Raw genomic sequence first — 18,582 nt, forward strand, 5'->3', positions numbered from 1 at the left:
TTCGTGCACTCTGGCAACATTATCTTATTCCACGAGATCCAGGGGCCCTCCACCCACTCCTCCTTTTAGTCCTGTCAAAAACAAGAACAAAGGGAAGATGGAAGATTTGAACAACGCCAAAAAGGAGAACTCAACTGAACAGGTAGAGGTCACTCATGGTCATGGTACTTTGGTTCCTAAAGAAAATGCATCACAGCTCAAACAAAAACTGCTAAAATTCCAAGAAGAACTTGATCAGGTTCGGAACCTGGCAAACCTATCATTTTCCCTCACCACTATCAATGTCAATTTCCCAAATGCTCAGAACCCCACACCTCCACAAAATATCCCAAAGCCATAGAACCATCCTGCTCCTCACCACCACTACAACACCTGCCATACTTCAAACAATACTCCGCTGCTCATCCTAGAACCCCAAAACTCCACAAATGACCACTTCCATACCCATTATAACACTTTCATCTACGTAGAGACTATGCCACACTCCACCCAACCCATTTCAAGTACACCTGAGTCTGATGATAAAGACTCGCTCATCAGGAATCTGGCTGAAGAACTTAAGAAATTGACTAGCCGGATTCAAGCCGTTAAAGGAAGTAAGGGAATTAAAGGGCTGAATTACGAAGATCTTTGCATACAACCCGATGTCGAACTGCCCGAGGGGTACAAATCTCCGAAGTTCGAAATGTTTGATGGTATAGGGGATCTGAGAGTCCATTTGAGAGCGTACTGTGACAAGCTGATTGGAGTAGGGAAAGACGAGAGAATCCGCATGAAGCTGTTCATGAGGAGTCTGAAAGGAGATGATCTATCTTGGTACATTAGCCAAGATCCGAAGAAATGGTCAAATTGGATAGGTATGGCATCCGACTTTATGGACAGGTTCAGGTTCAATACAGAGAATGTGCTGGATGTGTTCTACATTAAGAATCTAAAGAAGAAACCCACAGAAACATTTCCCGAGTATGCTACTCGCTGGAGGTCCGAAGCTGCTAAGGTCAGACCTACCTTAGAGGAAGAACAGATGAATAAATTCTTCGTCTGGGCTCAGGACCCGCAGTATTACGAGCAGCTAATGTTGATCGAGAGCCACAAATTTTTCGACATTATCAAGCTGGGTGAAAGGATTGAAGAGGGCATCAAAAGCGGTATGGTTACGAACTTTGAGGCCTTGCAAGCTACAATCAAGGCCTTACAGTCTGGTGGTGCGTCCAAGAAAAGGGACGTAGGGGCTGTAATGGTTGCACAGAGAACGAAATCTCCCATCAAATACCAAACCTATCCGATGCCTCCACTCACATATCAGCCTACACCAAATTACCAAGCACCCTCACCCTCTTACCAAACTCCATCACCCATTTATCAATCACCTCCGCCTCCCACATATCAACCTACTTCACCCAGATATTCCCAACTCGCACCTGTTTACCAAGACTACAATGCTCAAACATCCCACTATCAATCACCCCCTATACGCCAAAACTTCCCTAGACCTCGACCAAATTTTGACCGCAGACCTCCTAAACAGTATACAACCATTGCCGAACCCATTGACCAGTTATACGTGAGACTCAAAGTCGCTGGTTATGTCACCCCTATGCCTGCCATAACCCCTGAGAACCCTTCTCAATGGGTCAATCCAAACAAATCCTATGCATACCATTCCAGCATGAAGGGACACACCATCGACGAATGTCGTTCTCTGAAAGACAAGATCCAGGCTCTGATTGACAACAAAATTATTGTGACAAAGGAACCTGCTCCAAATGTCCGTCATAATCCTCTACCAGAACATAAGGGTGGAGGCGTTGACATGATCGAAATAGATGATGATTGGGATCCCGAGGGGTCGATTGGGTTGATCACAGAAGGTGATGACCCAAAGAAACCAATAGTTACTTTTAATCCAATCATAGTATAGATTCAGCCATCTAGGGATGCTGAGGTAAACATGTCTGTGCCACTTGAGTTCGAAGCAACTGCAAAGACACCAACACCAATTGAGGTCGAATTCATGACTCCAGCAAATGCACCTCCACCATTTGAAGTTGCAATTTTACCTCCCAAAGCACATGTTCCGTTCGAAGTGAAGATGTCCACACCGATCCCAGTGGCGATGTCCACCATGACGCCATTCTATACCAAGGCTATACCATGGGACTATACAGCCGAGGCAAGAAGAAAAGGCAAGGTAGGACCGAGGAAACTGTTTCCGCACAGGGTATGACAAGAACTGGTAGAGTTTATACCCCTGAACATCTAGCCGAGTCAAGCAAGCAGGCTTCCAATCGGCCGCCCATCATTGAAACGTGTCCAGATGATCTTTGGAGAAAGATACAGGCCAAGGAATACTCGGTCATTGACCAGTTGAACAAAACACCAGCGCGGATATCCATACTTGCTTTGCTACAAAATTTGGGGCACACAAGAATGCTCTATTGAAGGGGTTAAGCGAAGCATACGTGCCAAACAACATTACTGGTAGGAAAATGGCCAACATGGTCGGACAGGTATTGGAAAGTCACAAAATTACTTTTCATGAGGATGAGCTACTGCTGGAAAGGTTAGGTCACAACAAAGCACTACACATCACTGTGCAATGTGAAGACTACTTTATCACCAGGATCCTGATTGATGAGGGTTCCAGCCTCAACATTTGTCCACTGGTAACACTCAAGAAATTGGGCAAAGGATTGCATGAGATAAAGGACGGATCTATCAACGTGAAAACCTTCAACGGCTCCCAAAGATCCACCATTGGGGAAATTATTCTGTGTTTGCAAATGGGGCCAACATGGTTCGGTGTTGACTTCCAAGTGATAGACATACCAGCATCTTACAATCTGCTGCTGGGACAACCATGGATTCATGCTGCTGGGGTTGTGGCATCGACACTACATTAGGCGGTGAAATTCGAATGGAACCTTCAAGAGGTAATTATTCACGGCGACAGAAGCAATCCTATATACAGTCGCCAGACCATTCCATCAATGAAGGAAGAAGGAAGCTAGGAGGAGAAACTTACCATCACATCGAAAGGGTGAATGCTGTTGACAAAGACAAATGGTGGGATAACAAGATCGAGACTATACTGAATTGGTGTGGGTACGAACCTGGCAAAGGGCTCGGTAAAAACCTCCAAGGAATCGCTAAGCCCATAAAACTCAAAAAACATGGCACCACCTTCGGTCTGGGATATGAGTGTACCTGGGAGGAATTCAACAGCTGGTCGCCACCATGGCGCGGTCCTTATTATCTGGTGGAGCAGCCGATACCGCATTTGGAGCAGACTTTCCAACCGGCCGATGTTATCTATAGATCAGAAGAAGATGAAGAACTGGCAGCTGTAAGGAACTTGTTCTTAGAGGACAATGACATAGATTGTTGTGTTGTTCTCGAGGAGGAGGGGGAGGAAGGCCCTTCCATACAAGCCGTAAGTAGAGGGGCACGCCTCAATAACTGGACCATCAAGACAACCAGAGCCCGACGAGCCTCGAGGTAGCAAGGCTAATACAAAGCATCATGCAGTATTTTTATTTACTAAATGATTTCCCTTTAGCATTTTAATTCCCGCAATAAAATCTCCAATGTTCAAAATGATTATGCAATTTATCGAAGCATTTTTGACTTTCCTTATGAATCAACACTTATTACTATTAATTTCTCTCATTAATTTGATTATACAACATTACTATTGCTGATCTTGATGAACCGATAACTGTGACATGCAATGAGATAACGCAACAAACGGATACAGATTCAGAGGAAGATGAAATACTAGAAGAGGTTGTTAAGAAAGTTGAGAATTTGGAGAATAGACCTAAGTCCAACCTAGACGAGACCGAGATTGTTAACCTAGGAGATGCAGAGAACATCAAAGAAATGAGAATCAATGTCCACTTATCGCCATCAGAAAAGAAGGAATACACAGAATTTCTAAGGGAATATGAGGACATATTCGCCTGGTCATAAGACGACATGAATGGTCTGAGTACATCTATTGTGGCTCACAAACTGCCGACCGATCCAACATGTCCACCAGTAAAGCGAAAGCTCAGAAATTTCAAGCGTGATATGAGTCTAAAAATCAAGGAAGAAGTCACTAAGCAGGTCAAAGCTAAAGTTCTCAGGGTAGTAGAATATCCAATATGGTTAACCAATATCGTGCCAATACCAAAGAAGGACAGGAAGGTCAGAGTCTGTGTCGACTACCAGGATCTTAACTGGGCCAGTTCGAAAGATAACTCCCCTTAGCTGAATATACACATCCTAATCGACAATTGCGCCAAACATGAGCTGCAGTCATTTGTAGATTGTTTTGCTAGGTATCATCAGATCTGGATGGATGAAGAAGATGCTGAGAAAACGACTTTCATTACACCGTGGAGAATGTACTGTTACAAGATGATGTCGTTCGTCCTGAAGAATGCAGGGGCCACCTACATGAGGTTCATGACTACCATCTTCTACGATATGATACACAAGGAGATAGAGGTGTACGTAGATGATGTTATTATCAAGTCCAAGAAAGCCACTGACCACATGGAAGATTTGAGGAAGTTCTTCAATAACTACTTGGGTTTATTGTGAGTCGTCGAGGAATAGAACTGGATCCATAAAAGGTCAAAGCTATTCAAGAATTGCCACCGCCAAAGAACAAGAAGGACGTGATGAGTTTCTTGGGGAGAGTTAACTACATCATTCGGTTCATAGCACAATCTACAGTTATCTGTGAGCCGATCTTTAAGATGCTGAAGAAGGATGCCGCTACCAAATGGGCTGATGATTGCCAAAGAGCTTTCGACAGAATCAAGGAATACCTGTCAACACCACTAGTCTTAGTTCCACCTGAGCCAGGTAGGCCCTTATTACTCTACCTTGCAGTATTGGAAGGAGCATTCGGTTGTGTTTTGGGGCAACATGATGAAACGGGAAGAAATGAGCATGCCATTTATTACCTCAGTAATATGTTCACCCTGTACGAGGGCCAGTATTCTCTGTTAGAGCGCACCTACTGTACTTTGACTTGGGTAGCTCAGAAGCTAAGTCACTACTTCTATGCCTATACTACATACCTCATATCGAGGATGGATCCTTTGAAGTACATCTTTTAGAAGACCATGCCCACTGGCAAGCAAGCCAAGTGGCAAATCTTGCTAAGTGAGTTCAACATTGTCTACGTGACTCAGAAAGCAATCAAGGGTCAGGCATTGGCAGATCACCTTGCTGAAAATCCCGTAGATAGAGAATATGAGCCCCTGATAACATATTTTCCTGATGAAGAGGTATCGTTCATAGGAGAGGACATTGCAGAATCCTATGATGGTTGGAGAATGTTTTTCAATGGAGCAGCAATTTTCAAAGGAGTTGGCATAGGAGCAGTCCTAGTGTTAGAAACTGGTCAGCATTATCCGGTGTCTACCAAACTTAGGTTCCCGTGTACCAACAACATGGCCGAGTATGAAGCCTGCATCTTAGGGATCGAGATGGCCATTGACATGAACATTCAAGAGTTGCTAGTGATCGGAGATTCAGACCTACTTATACATCAGTTCTGAGAAGAATGGGCAATAAAAACTCCAAGATACTCCCGTATCTGCATCATGTACAGGAATTAAGAAAGAGGTTCACAAAGACAGAATTCCAACATGTTCCCAGAATCTAGAATGAGTTCGCCGATGCATTTGGCTACCCTATCTTCCATGATACAACATCTAGACAAGAACTTCATTGACCCCATTCCGGTAAAGATCCATGATCAGCCAGCTTATTGTGCTCATGTTGAGGAAGAAGTAGACAAAAAACCTTGGTTTCATGATATCATGGAATATTTGACGAAAGGAGAATACCTGAAGCTCGCAAATCCTACTCAGAAACGCACACTTCGGAGGTTATCCAACAATTTTTTTCACAGCGGAGGAATCCTGTATAGGAGGACTCCTGATTTGGGATTGCTAAGGTGTGTCGACGCAAAAGAAGCATCCAGGCTACTCGAGGAAATTCATGTTGGGACCTGTAGTCCACACATGAACGGTTTTGTCTTAGCAAAGAATATACTCCGTGCTGGTTACTTTTGGATGACTATGGAGACGAACTGCATCCAGTATGTCCAGAAATGCCACTGTTGCCAGATACATGTCGAGATGATAAAGGTACCTCCAAGCGAGCTTAATGCAACAAACTCACATGGTCGTTCACCGCTTGGGGAATGGATGTTATTGAACCAATCAAGCCCGCTGCCTCCAAAGGGCACATGTTTATCCTAGTAGCAATTGACTATTTCACCAAATGGGTTGAAGCAACATCTTATAGAGCAGTGACCAAGAAAGTCATGGCAAACTTTGTCCGCGACAACATTGTTTGTCGATTCGGGACTCCAGAATCAATCATTACCGATAACGGCTCCAACCTCAACAGTGACTTGATGAAAGCCATGTGTGACACTTTCAGAATCAGACACAAGAATTCTACAGCCTACAGACCCCAGATGAATGGAGCAGTAGAAGCTGCCAATAAGAATAGCAAGAAGATATTGAGGAAAATGATAGAGAAGCATAAACAGTGGCACAAGAAGTTATCATTTGCTCTTTTGGGGTACGCACATCAACTGGGGCAACCCCCTATATGCTGGTTTATGGTACAGAAGCAGTCATTCCCGCGGAGGTAGAAATTCCCTCCTTAAGGATCATACAGGAAGTTGAGCTCGACAACGCAGAGTGGCTAAAAAATCGTTATGAGCAACTAGCCCTCATAGACGGAAAGAGGATGAATTCAGTTTGCCATGGTCAACTTTATCAGAACAGAATGTCCAGAGCCTTAAACAAAAGAGTCAATCTGAGACAGTTCACACCGGGGCAGCTGGTGTTAAAGAAAATATTTTCGCATCAAGATAAAGCCAAGGGGAAATTCTCTCCCACTAGCAGGGTCCGTACATGGTTCATCGGGTTCTAATGGGAGGAGCCCTTATACTTGCAGAAATGGACGGAGAAGTCTGGCCGAAGCCGATCAATTCAGATGCAGTCAAACGTTGCTATATGTAACCTTTATGCTTCCCTCATATGATGTAAATTGAACTACGCCTGACCTGATTCCTGTTTAAGAGGGGATACGTAGGCAGCCCTATAGGTTCGGTCACAATTCAATAAAATTTTCATTTCTCCCTACAATTGGAAACTGGGGCAGAATTTTGAGGAGGACCCTCAAAATTCCAAAGTCGATTTTAGCCAATTATCGCTAGCAGCAGTCAGAAGCAGCAACCCAGTAAACTGCGACAGAATTTTGAGGAGGACCCTCAAAATTCTGTAACAAGGAAGGTTGCAATGTCTGGGACCACGTCGCGTTCGTCAGTTCATCTAAAGAAAACTATTCTTAATTATGTATTTATTGTTACATTTTCTTCACTAAATCATGCATGTTTATTTCTGAAATTGCTCTGTTTAGCAACGCTACCCCCAACAATACGTACAACGTCACCAGATCAAAGCTGAGCAGGTCAAGCAGAGCCAACGGGGATACGAACTAACCTCCCCCCTTTTACAAAACTCACGATTTTTCTTTGGATGCAGGCACTTGAGTTGCAAAATCATCAAATGTACTATATACTCATGAGACTCACATTGCTCAGAAATACAACTCTCAGAACCGTTACACTTACTCACAGATGCTATCCGCACGCAGTGTCCTCAGCGGACACAGTATCCCCAGCAATCACAATATCGCAATCCGCTATCAGCTAAGAAAATATTATTATCATTTTGCCCTTTTACTTCTTGCATAAGGCTACCATTCTACCTTCCAAGACTAAGCTCTATCTCCTTCTGCATTCTTGCATTGCATAAGGCTACCATTCTGCCTTTTGAGGTTAAACTTTACCTCCATATGCTTTCTTGCATTGAATAAGGCTACCATTCTTCCTTCCAAGACTAAGCTTTGTCTCTATATGCATTCTGCATTGCATAAGGCTACCATTCTGCCTTCCGAGGTTAAGCTTTACCTCTATCTGCATTCTTGCATTGCATAAGGCTACTATTCTTCCTTCCGAGACTAAGCTTTGTCTCCATCTACATTCTGCATTGCATAAGGCTACCATTCTGCCTTCCGAGACTAAGCTCTGTCTCCATCTGCATTGTTGCATTGCATAAGGCTACCATTCTGCCTTCCGAGACTAAGCTCTGTCTCCATCTGCATTTTTCTGTATTACATAAGGCTACTATTCTGCCTTCCGAGGTTAAGCTCTACCTCCACTTGCATGGCTGAAAGATCGCCACCTCATTTACACTTGCATGACTAAAAGATCGCCCCTTTATTGACACTGGCATGGCTGAAAGATCGCCGCTTTATTTCCACTTGCATGGATGAAAGATCACCGCTTTATTGACACTTGCATGGCTGAACGATCGCCGCTTTATTTCCACTTGCATGGCTGAAAAACCGCCTCTTTATTTACATTTGCACGGTTGAAGATCGCCACCTTATTTACATTAGCACGGCTGAAAGATCGCCACCTTCTGCATTTGCATAGGCTGAAAGATCACCGACACTGCATCTCATGGGCTGAAAGATCGCCAGATTATCCAAAGGCGTCATTGTTCGGAGGCACCATTTTCATAGCCCGAGAACGCCATGCCATGGCCTGAAGACCCCTTTTATCTTTTGCATATCATTATTCAAAGGCATCATAGTTCGGAGGCATCATTCTCATAGCCCGAGAGCATCATTTCATGGCCTGCAAATCCTTTATTATGCGCTTCATGTCCCAAGACGTCATGGTCTAAGGACGTCATCCTAATCGTCCAAAGACTGCATTCATGGTCCGACGGGAACTTGCATCATGTTTAATTTTTACGCACAATATATGCTTGTATTGCTTATTTGCAGGTAGACCGACGAGCATTGACCATCTCAACAGGAGCGATCCCGCTCCATTTCCCACAGCCATATCAGATTTCAAGCATCCATCCCAACCTAAGAATTGCATCCGTTCTTGAGAAATCTCCATCGGCATATTCCGCCGACGGATCCCGAACTACATAAGACCTGATTCCTGTAGAAACAGGGATATGTAGGCAGCTCATAAGCTAGAGTACAACCTAAGTCTCCTCGAACCATTTCGTTCGGTCAAAATTGGCCTTCATATCTTTACCCGACAACTCTTTCATCCTTCCCGGGTAAAGAGGGGCAGCTGTTGATACCCAATTTTTCCATGTATATTTTTTATATGCAAAATACTTTCAAAATAGCATGTATATTCATATGTTAGTATGTCCCAAGGTTTTAATATTTTTCTCTTAATTATTTAAGGATTTTTAGATCAATTTATTGCCCTACTTTAGCAAGAAAAACCCAATAATTATTTCCAAAATTATCATTTTGGTGATTTATTTATTGAATTCTCATATTTATACTAAAATATATCTAACATAATTTTTATATATTTTTACAAATTTATTTTGGCATTTTTAAATCTAAATTACATATAATTGCAATATTGGCCTCTTTTAAGATTTAATTGTATTTATATTTATGAAATTAACTTCAGAATTTTTAATTTGATAATTATGTATTATTAATAATTTTAGTGCTTTTAATTTATTTCTAAAAATCATTTTACTATTTTTTATAAAATAAATAAGGGAAAATGGCTATTTAAATGATAGCCCATTTGTATTTCAATTTTGGCTAGATTTGAACCCCTAATTAAACCCAATCTCAAACCCAATTAGCTAGCCCAAATCCTAAATCTACCACCCGTTTGAATAACCCGCCCGGATCCCCATTTAATCCAAGTCGTTGATCAAAATGATCAACGACCACCATTTAACCTTTCCTAAATTAATCCCGACCTACCCCCAAACCCTAGTCATTTGCACCTGTAGCTGCCTTCAAACTCCATCCTCTCTCAGTTCTCTCTCAACTCCCGTCTTAAACCCTAGCCGTCTCCCTCCACTTCCACTCTAAAACCACCGGAATCCATGGCTTCCAAGGCCATTGAATCCCTATACCGGCATCCTATAACTCCTACACGCCTGGTCACTATAGTTTCAAGGCCTGACCATGAAGAAGCTTGGTCCAGACCTCGGATGTTTTCAGTGCTATGGCTATCTTCGGCCATTTTCGACCTTGTTCCGTCCAGCTATGGTTATTCGAGCTTGATCTCGACCTCTCCTGCTTAGATCGATGATTTCCAAGCCTTTCTCACCCTCTGGGTTTCTTCTGAAACCCTAACCTTCGAGGTTTTTCTGATTCTTCTAGATCCGTTGTAGATTTGTGCTTACCCTAACTTTCAAATGTTTTCTCAAAGATTCTTTCAAAACTCTGCTTTCAAAACTTTTATCTTTTCCGATCTAGGGTTTTGTTGAGTTATTTAGAAGTTTCTCTGATCTTTAGCATGTTCTATTGTGTTTCTTATGTTGGTTTTTCTACTGTGTTTCTTATGTTCTTCTAGGTTTCTTATATTGTGTTTCTTATGTTGATTCTTCTACCATGCTTCTTATGTTGCTTCTCTATTGTGTTTCTTATGTTCTTCTACTGGAATATGCATACTAAGAGTCTTAGTTCCCTTTTTGGGATTTCTGAACTTATTTCATTAGTATTGCTGCCTGATTTACTCGTCCTTTCATCTCTATGCTCGAGTGATGGTAAAACCCTAAAATTTAGGGATTCATTCGAGTTTTGAGACCATTGTCTGTGTGATTTGCTTGTTCTTCATCTCTGAACTTGTTCGATTTCAAAACCATAAACGTCTTTGGACCTAGTCGAGTTTTTGAAGTTGTTTCATCTATTGCTCATTTGAGCTTCGAATTCTTTGTTTCGACCTTTGTTTCTTTATATGATTCTGGTTCCCTGCTAAACTTTTCTAAGGTCTTTCCACTGGACCCTCTGCATGTTATTTGATACTCTCTCTCTCTCTTGCTGAGTTACTATGTGACTACCATGCTCTTATAGTTCACTGATTTTGCAATTGCATGACACCTTTCTTTGTCCTAAATTCAGCCTCGCATGTCTAATACTTGTGTACTCTTTATATGTACTAAACTTCCCCTCTAAAATAACTTTCAATTTTTGATTGATTTCGGACTTTCTTTTGTGGAAGTCTGATTGATTTCTTTCCTTATTTTGCTAATTTCCCTGATACTTGGTTTGAGTCGAAAACTTTCCTTAGCCTTTCTGACTTGGTTTATTCACGGACCAGTAATTTCAAATCTCTGACTCCTTGATTTACTTCTACCGATTGATTCTTAACTTATCTGTGTAACCGTGTATTTCAAAATTTCTTTCCTTAATTAAACTCCTATGTATTTACCCCTAATTGCCTACTTTACACAAAGATGATTACTTGATCTCTTTCCTTAAATAATTTTTGCTCATTACCGTTTAAGTTTGAACTGTTTAATTAAAGGAAGTCTACTACTGATTGATCTTAATTGGTACATGATTATTTTCTTACCTTATTTTCTGCCCGTTTTCACACTATAAATATCTGCTCTTTCATTGACAAAAGAGACGAACACTCATAGTCTTTCTGAATTTATACCCATACTCAAAAGTATTTTCTCTTGTTACTTGTATTGTGGCCTGTTTGCAAGTCCTGCTGCCTGCTCTTCTCTATTCGCTTCTTTGAAACTGGTATGTCCTGATTTAAGGTTTTCAGCACAACAACAATGTGTTTATTTACTACCTTTGTATGCATGTTTGCCTACTGCTTCTTTATAATTCAACATTTACTCTAGCATGCTGAAATTTCTTTCTGCCTGTTCTGTTATGAATCCCAAACCCTTACCCTTATGTGTTCATGCTATGGTTTGAGACACGACAATACTGCAAATTATTGTCCATGAATCAAACTTGATCCCTTGGGATCCTAGCCTCTAATAATGTGTGTTCTAGCAGGCTTATAGGTATGCTAGCATTCTCCATTGCTGGGCATGCCTAAAGCCTGCCCCTGCCTAAGAAATATATTCTTTACAATTTCCATATTCCCATGGACCCCTTAGGGGTACTTATTTGTAGCTATTTCCCTGTCATTTCCCCCTTTTAGCATTCTGTTCTTCACTTGCACACTTTCTTAGTCTTTAAGTTCTGCCCCCCTTTTGTGAGCCTTGCCTTGGGACCCTTTGAGCTCCCTCTGAACTTGGATACTTGAGGCCTGGCACTTCCACACCGCACTTATCCCTGTCCTAATAATACATGTGGGTGTGAGCATTTCCCGGAGTCCCATTGAGTCTCTTAGGGAACTTTGACACACTCAAATGGGAGAAAGGCTTTGGATCATGATCTCTTGGAGTTGGTTTACCTCATAACTCAGTGAGGAAGTCAGAATCAGGCTTCCTCTAGTTGTACTTTTATTTATATTTTTCTGATGTATTCTTATTTTATTATGGGCTGTAATAATTTGTAATATACTATTGGGGATGGTTAGTGAAAAAGGGTGGGTGACTATGTATGCAAAGGGTAGATACCATGCCTATAGGTATTTTGAATTCAGCATATTCAAATACATGTAGAAGTCATCCCTACAGGATTGTTCAATTCTGCGTATTCAATTACACCTAGATACCATGCGCATAGGCCTTAAGCAAAATTCTGCAAACCAGCACGGGCCCAATATTATTTAATTTTGTATGATTTCTAACTGCAAATCTAATGAAAAATAAATGGGCCCAACATTATTTAATGTTGTATGATTTTTAGTTGCAGGTCTAATGGAAATTGATGTTGTAAGTATGAAAGCAAGTAGACAATATTGCATGCTAATTGGTAGATGACTATTTACATACATTTTGATCAAAATATATATTTATATTCATGAGAGCATCATATGAAGGGATGCTTAAAGTGTCATAGTAGTTACAACAGGTATGCCATAACTATTTACATATTAGCAAAAAGAAATGCGTTGTGTATGCGATGTTTGGTCTTCTTTCTGGTCTTCTTTTTAGTAGTTCTTGACCAAAAATACCTGCAAAAAAATAAATATGTTATATTTCATAGTCAAAAGAAGCCAACATACGTTCAAGGCAAATAATGTGTTGCTAAGTTAGTAATAAATAGCCAATCCGTGAAGATAGGAAATTATATCAGAAAGACTATGGTAGTATCACAAATACATAGTAGAGTAGAGACTAAAAATAGATAAATCAAATATACAATCCCTTAGAACAAATTTACTAAAGATATCTACGCCTTTCTTCTTATGTGAGTGCTTCACACACAAGCCCATACTTGGCGAGCTCTTCTGTCACGACCCAAATCGAAGGGCCGCGACGGGCACCCGGTGCCTTACTCAACCGAGTACCAACGTAACATATCTTTCTTATCATGTTATCATGAGTAAATGAGCCAGAAAACCCGTCATGAGATAACAAGAATAAAACATAAGGGAATACTCAACATATGAAGACCCAACATGATATACAAACTAATATATGTGACATACGGGCCTATAAGGCCGACATGACCATTAGTAAACTCGAAACATAGGCCGACAAGGCCATACAATTATCCATACACCTGACATCTGTCTACAAGCCTCTAAGAGTACATCAAATCATAAAGGTCGGGACAGGGTCTCGCCATACAAATCAATACATATCCAAAGTATACTGACCAAATAGGCAACTCCAGAGCAAGTGGAGTGCACCAACACCTTCACTGAGCTGATAGCCTACTAGGAGGACTGTCAACCTATCAATCGGGACCTGCGAGCATGAAAGGCAGCGTCCCCAGGCAAAAGGGACGTCAGTACGAATAAAGTACTGAGTATGTTAGGCAGGAAAGCATACATAAGAACAATAATGTAAAGAGAGAGATAGAGGAGATACAACCTGTAACATTTGAGTGCCTCTAGGGGCTATGATATGAATTGCATAATACATATATATACATAAAAAATTTAAAAACATTTGCCTCTGTGGGCATCATCATCATCATATCGTACCCGGCCTCAAAGAGGACTCGGTAAAAGTGTACCCGACCATCATAAGGTTCGGTAGAATCGTGCCCGGCCACGTGGAGCTCGGTAAACCCAACTGATCAGTGGTTGCACAATAGGTGCCATACCCGGCCGACTATAGCGCGGCTCGGTAGAGTAAAATAGATACATATACATAATGCATGTTCGACTCATGGAATCACATTCTAAACTTTTTGGAGTGACTTAAGAACATTATGGACATCCCTACCATCAATATGAACCTTAGTAGGATTTAAGTATCATACACACTTGTTTAGAATAATTTTATAAGGAAAGAACAACATGGACAACCTTAGTTGCTAGGAGTAGAGTCATTACGAAATAGCGTATCGTTTCTGTTCATTTCATTTTAGATCATGCCAAAAGAAAGAAGAAAGTGCCTTAACATACCTTAAACCCATTGAGTCCTTAATCACTTCCAAGCAACTCTTCAAACAAGTCAACTCAATCTATCATAGTATAAGGAGATTCAAAATCAGTGCTGAGCAAAGGCTAAGTCTATAACTTAAGCTAGTAGCTCGTTTACGTAAATTTTTGCAGCATCTCCCTTGTAACAAGGGCCTCCTCTAATACCATATACAAACAACAATGACCAGAGCAATCCATCAATACATAATTATCAATATCAAGACACCATATAACAACAACAAGTCACAACTACATTACGACGAGCGGCAAGCTCCGATTGGAATCCGTATACCCCTTATCAATCCTTATAGACTTCTTACTTCAACATAAAAGTATCATTAACTTGATAATGAAGTCATTAATCAATGATTCCAGCCTTATACCATATATTTATAACAACGAAAATAATCCACAACTTCAACTATCCCCAACTAGCAACTTTATTCACTAGTTCAGGTCTAGCCCATCCATTTAACTTAATCAATATCAAGATAACCTTAGGCACAAGCAAGAACACAATATACATACCTCCTACAGTAACTTCAAGTCAAAATCCAAGTTATATTCATTTTACAACAACCCTTAATAGCAATACAACACCATAGAAGTGACTTAAGCTAATCCAAGTATTAGCTTGTAGTTTTTCATCCTAACAACTTAACCAACATACACGCAAGCTTAAGCACAATTAGTAGGCTGTTATACTCACCTTAGAAAGCAGCAACAACTTGGAATTTCATCCAAATACAGCCCACAACAATCCTCAATGACAACACAACCTTAAAGAGGTGTTGTTCTTCACTAGAACTAAGTTTTGATGTTGAAATATGGTGTAATCACTTTGGAATCACTTCAAGCCCTTGTGGTATATGTTTAGGAGAAGTTTAGAGACGAATATTAGTTGAAAAATGAGCAAAAACAGGCGTCCAAATCGTTTATAAATTGAAGTAGGTCAACCACCGCCTAAGTGGGTCCCATTGGGAGCTGTTTGCGCGGTCTCGCGAAAACACGAATATCTCTCTACTCCGATGTCGTATTGACGAACGGTTTAGTGAGTTAGAAACTAGACTCGTAGATATTCAATTTGGTAGGTAGAACACCCCATGATTCCAAGTATATTTGGAGAAATTCTCAGATATATTTGACCTAAAGTTCAGCAAATTTATGAATGTAACTTGTGATGACCTTTGCCAACTCTTGTTCCACAACTTGCTTTCCTTCAAAATGTAGAAAATGAATATCATACGACTAAAATAACTCATAGAATAACCTCCTTATCATGTTAAGAACCCTAGCTCACCCCAAAGTACATGTTATAACATTCCAAACTTATCGACTTTTGACGAAACTTATTTTCTTCAATTGGTTTAGCTTCTAAGATTTCCAACCCTCTTGGTACTCGTTATTCATGATCTTAAATATTTGTAACCTACAAGGTAACATGATTAACTTACTTTATTTTCTTCCAAATATAATCTCATTTCCGAGCTTACATCAATGACTTACGACGTACTCTCACGTCTGAAAACTTGGGGTGTAACATCTTAGAAGATTATTACGTGAGTAATTCACACATCACACGTCACAGGGATTTCAGTTTCAAAGTATTTGAAGTACACTATAAGAATCCTTTGTATCAATTCTATTCTATTCAGCTCATTTCACTTCATTTCCAAATCATGCTCAAATGCATATGACAATTCCAAAATCAACTTTAAAATGTCTTAAAACACTAATACAAAAAAATTTAAAAGCAAAAAATAAATAACGAACCAGTAGAGTAACCAGTTGTGCTTCAATTAATATAACAGAATACAGAAACTTTAAGCAGCTTAGTCAGTGTCCATGTGTTGGTAGTTTCTGTTAGTAGATTACTGAGAATATGGAATTGTACACAAGGCTTCTATACTCTTAGTTTTAATTAATTTTTGTTTCCATAACCAATTAGAAGAAATACATTGATGGTTCATTAAATTGTTGGTCTAAATTGAGAAGCCTATCTTAAGACAATAAGACAAAATCAAATCATCCTAGGACCTAACTGAGTTTGACAGCGTGGGAGTGTGATTGAGAGTAAATGTCGGATACACTTTCATTATTTTCTTCTGGACAACTTTGTGAATTTTTTTGGAAGTATTTGCTAATTTGTTCTGCACATGAGTAGGCATTTTATTTTATTTTTCATAATATACGGTTTTGCTTTTTGTAATTCAATAAACTACTTTGTGGCTACTTTCTTGAATTTTGGGAGTTGGCTAGTTCAAGTGATAATAGGTGAATTGGACTATAATTAGGCCCTAAAGAACCACCTTCTTGTATAGTTTTTATGGTAAAAAGTGATAACAAAATGTTTTGATTAGTGTTTTTCATGCTTTGCAGGTTATATACAATAAAAGAAGTTTATGGAGTACTTTTGGGATCAATTACGGAAAAGAGGCCAATCTTACAATATTCGCTAAGTGCACCACGCGAAGGCAGCAAAAACCAGAACTGGAAATGGACTGTCGCGGTCCCGGCGTAACCGCGGTCGGACCGCGGCAGAAGGCTGTTGCGGATTCTGAGAGGCTAGTTGGCCGCGGTCCTGGCGTAACCGCGGTAGAACCGCGGCAGGAAGCAGAAAATTGAGGGACTGAAGTGCAAAACACGGGATTTTTAGCCCCAAACCATATATTAAACAATAGAACTCGTCCAAGGGAGACATACAATGTTTTAGAAAGTACTTTGGCAAGAAAAACAAGTGTGAGAGATCACTCAAAACATCATATTTTCTTCTTCTTTTTATTTTTTCTTGCAATTTTGATCATGAATATTTTTATAGTTTATTTACCCATTGTCCTGAGTAGCTAAATCCTTTGTCTAGGGTTTTGATGGAACCTATTGAAGGATGAACTTCTTGATTATGTTAATATAGTTTGCCAGTTTAATCTCTATTTGTTCAACTACGTGTTTGTTGTAGTTAATTGACATGATCCTCAATTAGCTGTGCCTATTTAGTATGCATAACTTGGGAGAGAGTGCATATATAGGTAATTGTTGAACAACATCACTCCCAAAGTATAAGAGGGATCTATAACTGCGGGTTTAAAGGCGGGATTAGGGATAACGAAGTCTTGAGTGAAATCTAAAGTGAACTGTAATAAACAAAGCCAGCTAGCATATCTCGGGAGAGTGCGTCTAGTAAATTGTCGTGAGTGAGCACCTAATTTTTGACAATATTTAATTTTTTTGTCACTTCTTCTATGTAAATATTTTAGGGGGTTTTAACATACAAATTTTTAGCTTTGTTATACTTTTTATTATAGGTTAAAAATACAAAATTTTAGAAGGTGAATTATTACTATTAATATTATTTTATTTTTATTCTTATTTTTAAATAATACTAAAAAATCCGAAAAATATTAATTTCTATTTTAAATTTTCGGGAGAGATTTAAAAAAATAAGAAAAAGGGAAGTATGGAATTAAAAAAAAAGAAGGTAAAAGTAGGTGGAATTCTCTTTTAAAAAAGTAAAAGAAAGTGAAACATTAAAAAAATAAAAGTAAAGTTTTGTGGAAATTTTTAAAAATAAAAAGTAAAAGAAAGTTGAAATTAAAAAATAATATAAAGGTAGCTGAAAATTTTAAAAAAATTTAAATTAAAATAAAGTAGAATTTTTTAAAGAAAAGTAAAAGAAAGTGGATTGTTTTTTTAAGAAAAGTAAAATAAGTGGAATTCTCTTTTAAAAAAGTAAAAAAAGTGGGATTTTAAATAAGATAAAAGTAATTAAAGTTGAAATTTAAAAAATAAAAGTAAAGAAAGGTGGTAATTCTTTTTATAAAAAAAGAAAAGCAAAATGTAAGTGGGATTCATTACCTTGTTTAAAAAAAAATACCTCAAAAACAGGAGCTAAATCACACCAAAAATCAAATCCAAAAACTTCAAACTCAATTTAAAAGATAGCCCAAAATACTAGCCTGATTGTGGTTCATTTGCACATTAAATTTGATGGTTGTTTGCTCCATATGTATTGAATAAGATCTTCATCTATAAAAGGTTCATTCTTTTCTTAACCAATGTTTCCATTATTTTTCTTTCACCGTATTTCCTTTTGATTTGTATATTATATTTTGGTTATCTACCAACTTGAAAGATATGAACAAAAAAAATGAAGGAAGAGCATCAAGAAATAGAATTCGTGAAAGACAGAATGAGTTTCTTCAATG

General features: G+C 39.3%; 2 protein-coding genes across 2 annotated transcripts; both read left to right on the plus strand.

Annotated features, from left to right (window-relative positions):
• The first annotated feature begins 475 nt into the window (after positions 1–475).
• Positions 476–1,921, plus strand: LOC138870613 (uncharacterized). The gene is made up of 2 exons (XM_070148436.1): positions 476–1,148; positions 1,710–1,921. The coding sequence occupies exons 1-2, from the start codon at positions 476–478 to the stop codon at positions 1,919–1,921; spliced, it is 885 nt and encodes a 294-aa protein (XP_070004537.1).
• A 568-nt stretch (positions 1,922–2,489) lies between these two features.
• Positions 2,490–2,903, plus strand: LOC138870614 (uncharacterized). Its single transcript, XM_070148437.1, has one exon. It carries the CDS (start codon positions 2,490–2,492, stop codon positions 2,901–2,903), a length of 414 nt encoding a protein of 137 aa, XP_070004538.1.
• Positions 2,904–18,582: the final 15,679 nt, after the last annotated feature.

The sequence above is a fragment of the Nicotiana sylvestris genome, chromosome 6 (assembly GCF_000393655.2).
Source record: "Nicotiana sylvestris chromosome 6, ASM39365v2, whole genome shotgun sequence".
NCBI classification, from domain to species: domain Eukaryota; kingdom Viridiplantae; phylum Streptophyta; class Magnoliopsida; order Solanales; family Solanaceae; genus Nicotiana; species Nicotiana sylvestris.